General features: G+C 44.4%; 1 protein-coding gene across 3 annotated transcripts in view; it reads right to left on the reverse strand.

Annotated features, from left to right (window-relative positions):
* adgra2 (adhesion G protein-coupled receptor A2) overlaps positions 1–2,836 on the reverse strand; it is a 50,189-nt gene extending 47,353 nt beyond the window's left edge. Inside the window, exons 1-2 of one of the 3 annotated variants that reach the window (XM_025053158.1) lie at positions 2,743–2,836; positions 1,753–2,652 (exon numbers count right to left, since the gene is read on the reverse strand). In XM_025053158.1, coding sequence (XP_024908926.1) covers positions 1,753–2,054 — 302 coding nt within the window. In that variant the 5' untranslated portion in view covers positions 2,055–2,652; positions 2,743–2,836. Of the gene's footprint in view, positions 1–1,752 lie in introns of all 3 variants that reach the window. The other 2 variants (XM_025053159.1, XM_008336662.3) reach the window with 2 other exon arrangements.
* Between the last annotated feature and the right edge of the window lie 415 nt (positions 2,837–3,251).

Genomic DNA, 3,251 nt, shown 5'->3' on the forward strand with positions numbered 1-3,251 from the left:
CTCTGGGAAGAGACCTAGGGGAAGACCTAGGACACGCTGGAGCGACTATGTCGCTCGGCTGGCCTGGGAACGCCTTGGGGTCCCCCCAGAAGAGCTGGAGGAAGTGTCGAGGGAGAGGGAAGTCTGGGTGTCCCTGCTCAGACTGTTGCCCCCGCGACCCGGCCCCGGATAAGCGGTTGAAGATGGATGGATGGATGGATCTTTTTAAGCTATAAAATCTGTCTTAAAACGTTTTACCCTGGTACAACCTATCCAGGTAGGCTATTAGTCAGTTGAGCTCAAAATATACTTCCCCAGGTTATGCAAGATAAAGTGGTTCCTTCATTAAGACACAGGTTGGCATGTTAGGCTCAGTTACTGTAAAAGACAAAAAGTTTCACATATAGTAGGTACTGGCAGATATTTAGTAAGTGATGATACACACAGTTATCTGTTTTTCCTCAGGTACTTTGTGAAACATGTATTTCACAGTGGTGCTGGTATAGTGGACCCACATGGAGATGTCAACCTGGGACACGTTTCATAGGAGTAAGAGAAGCATTTCTGAGACTGAGACTTTGAACTGGAGTAGAACAGGTTGGAACCACAGCTGGAACAGGCTGTTTTTACTGGCCTGTTCCAGGTGAGTGACTGCCTCTTTTTACAATGACCTACTTCACTGATGCCTTTTAAAGAACAGCTCCATGTTGCGTTGCATTTGTAGTGACGTCTTTTGGTCCATTAAAAGTGTAAAGCAAACAGACGGATGCATTGTGTCCAGTTTGTCGGACTAAGCTTTTTCAGGAATGCTGCACAAGAGCAGGAACTGCAGACCATCCTTCAATGTTTGGAAATTGTAGTTCACACACATATCCTTAAGGAGCTCATGTACGAAGGTGCTCTGCTTCAATCAGTCCATACACTTATTTTGGGCACACTGTGAAAAGTGTCATTTCACCAAAGCAGATCAAGATTCAAGCTTAAAATACCTCTCATCTCCAAGCATACATTTGTATAGGCTTCAAATCAGATGCCTGGGTTTCATCAGACCAGCGTCATCCAGCACTGGGCATAAAGTAAGTCTACAGTGGACAAGCTGACTGACACAATTGTCAAATGACTGATGTGAAGGACTGCAGACTGATTCATACTAATGAGGGCAACAGGCTCAGCAAAGTTAGGAAGAAACTCACAACATGTTCTTCAAGCCACTGTAAAGATGCAAGTAATATTTAAGGCCGTTGATTAATCATGAGCAAGATTAATTCAGATTAATTCACAGCTACTTGTGATTAATCTGAATTAAAAAAATGTTTTTTATGTCTTATACCCAGACTTTACAGCTGTGAATAGTTCTGATGGCATTATACGATTCACTTGTCACGTGTCTCTGTGTCCTGTGGTGGAGGTGGACATCTATGCCTGCAGATTGCAATTAGTAAAGCTTTGTGTGACAATTTCCCATAATGCTCAAGCAACTGCTCAAGTATTAAACCAAAACCAAAAACGTTTTATCTCCTATCTTGCACTGTATTATCTGTATCTTTTATCAATGTGCCATTGAAGATGACTTTCATTTTTCAACTAGCACCAACACATGGACAGGCTGATATATATAATTTAATATCATAGCAGGCCTATCTGATTTAACCAAGTCGGGCCTATCTGATTGGTACCAAGTCCAACCATGACCCAAAACCTCCTGTTTAACTTTGATGTTATTGTTTTGTGTCAGTTATATATAATTCAGAGAGTGTAGTGTTCGGGACTCACAGAGAGACTGTTCTGTTGGGCAGAAGACTTGGATCCGGGGCCTCGGTGAGCTCCTCCTTGCTGCAGCTGACCCTCCTGCCCACCGCCTGTACACTGTGCGCTTTGGAGCGGTCGTCCGTGCAGCTGCAGCCGCTGTGGGAGGCGAGCAGCCCGGGACAGGCCTGAGAGAACCGGGGCTCGGAGGCAGACAACAGGAGCAGCATCAGTACCAGACGCCCCGGCAGCAGAGGGATGCCGAGGCCGGGCGCAATCATTGTCCTTCGGCTGAATCTCACCTCAGCTGCTCCCCCGCCGCCAGTCATCCCATATCTCTAACATCAAATTTTTCAGCGGGGCGCAAATGGAAGCCAAAAAACAAACCATTAAAAAAAAAATTATTTGTTTCACTTTCTGATTTCTACAGAACGCGCAACTAAACGAAACACTGCTCAGAGAAGAACGCACATCATCCGGTCATGGTTTTTCCGAGTGTCCCGTTATGTCATGGCAGCCCGAGCGCACAGTTCCATCGGAACCAAAAAATAAATGTTAACCTATCAAACTGACTCGTGTGTCCATTCAAACTTCTTCAGCGACTTCAGACAAACAGCGTGTTCTGTGGACAAAAGTTTTGGGAGTTTTTAATAAAACCGTAAAAAGATTTTACATCACTTTTTGGGATGTTTGGCGACTGTCGACTGTACCGTTATCTTCCTCTAAAAGTTAATCCAATCCTGGAATGGCTTCAGAAAAGAGAAGTCAGAGCTGCATCCACACACTGTCAGATCCAGAATAAAGATGGAAAAAGAATGTGTCAATATTCTGTCAGTTGTTGCGCTTCTTCCAAAACCTTTCCTGTAGTTTCCCTGATCCTTGAGCTCTGAGAAGACTTCCACTCCAGCGCAACGTGAACGTAAACAGCTGAGGAGCAAAAAATCTGATTAGAAATAGATTTTATCTAGTGACTCTGAGCGACTAATGTGTGATTCCCTAAAAGTCAGTGGCTTTTACCTCCTCTGTCACGCTCTTGTCTCAAACCCTCTGAGTTACTGCCCCGAGTGCGCCCATTCCGTCTGCGTCTGCGCTCTGGTCCCCGCGGTCCTAGCGCATCCTGCAGCTCAGCCACAGAGGAGGAGGAGGGGGAGGAGATTGACATATGACCTGAGCTTTAACCTAGCTCAACTCTCTCGCTCATACATCATCTTGAGGGTGACTCAGGAGGGTTCGTGTGTCTTATCTCGGGCAGAACTAATCAAGAAGCCTCTTTATTTATTTGTTCGTTTGTTTGTTTGTTTTGTAAATGATGTGAATGTTGTTTTCCAATAGAGAATCATGTGCACTGATGTTTTAGCAGGCACTTCTACTATACATACATTTGGTGACAAAAATACTTACATCCAAAAGAAAAAAAATCTTTGTCCTGACTAATGAAGGGGTCTTCAGTGTTTTTCTTCAACATGTATAAATATATCCATCCATCCATCCATCCATCCATTTTCATCCGCTTATCCGTTACCGGG

Source organism: Cynoglossus semilaevis, chromosome Z (genome assembly GCF_000523025.1).
Source record: "Cynoglossus semilaevis isolate Cse_v1.0 chromosome Z, Cse_v1.0, whole genome shotgun sequence".
Classification (NCBI taxonomy): domain Eukaryota; kingdom Metazoa; phylum Chordata; class Actinopteri; order Pleuronectiformes; family Cynoglossidae; genus Cynoglossus; species Cynoglossus semilaevis.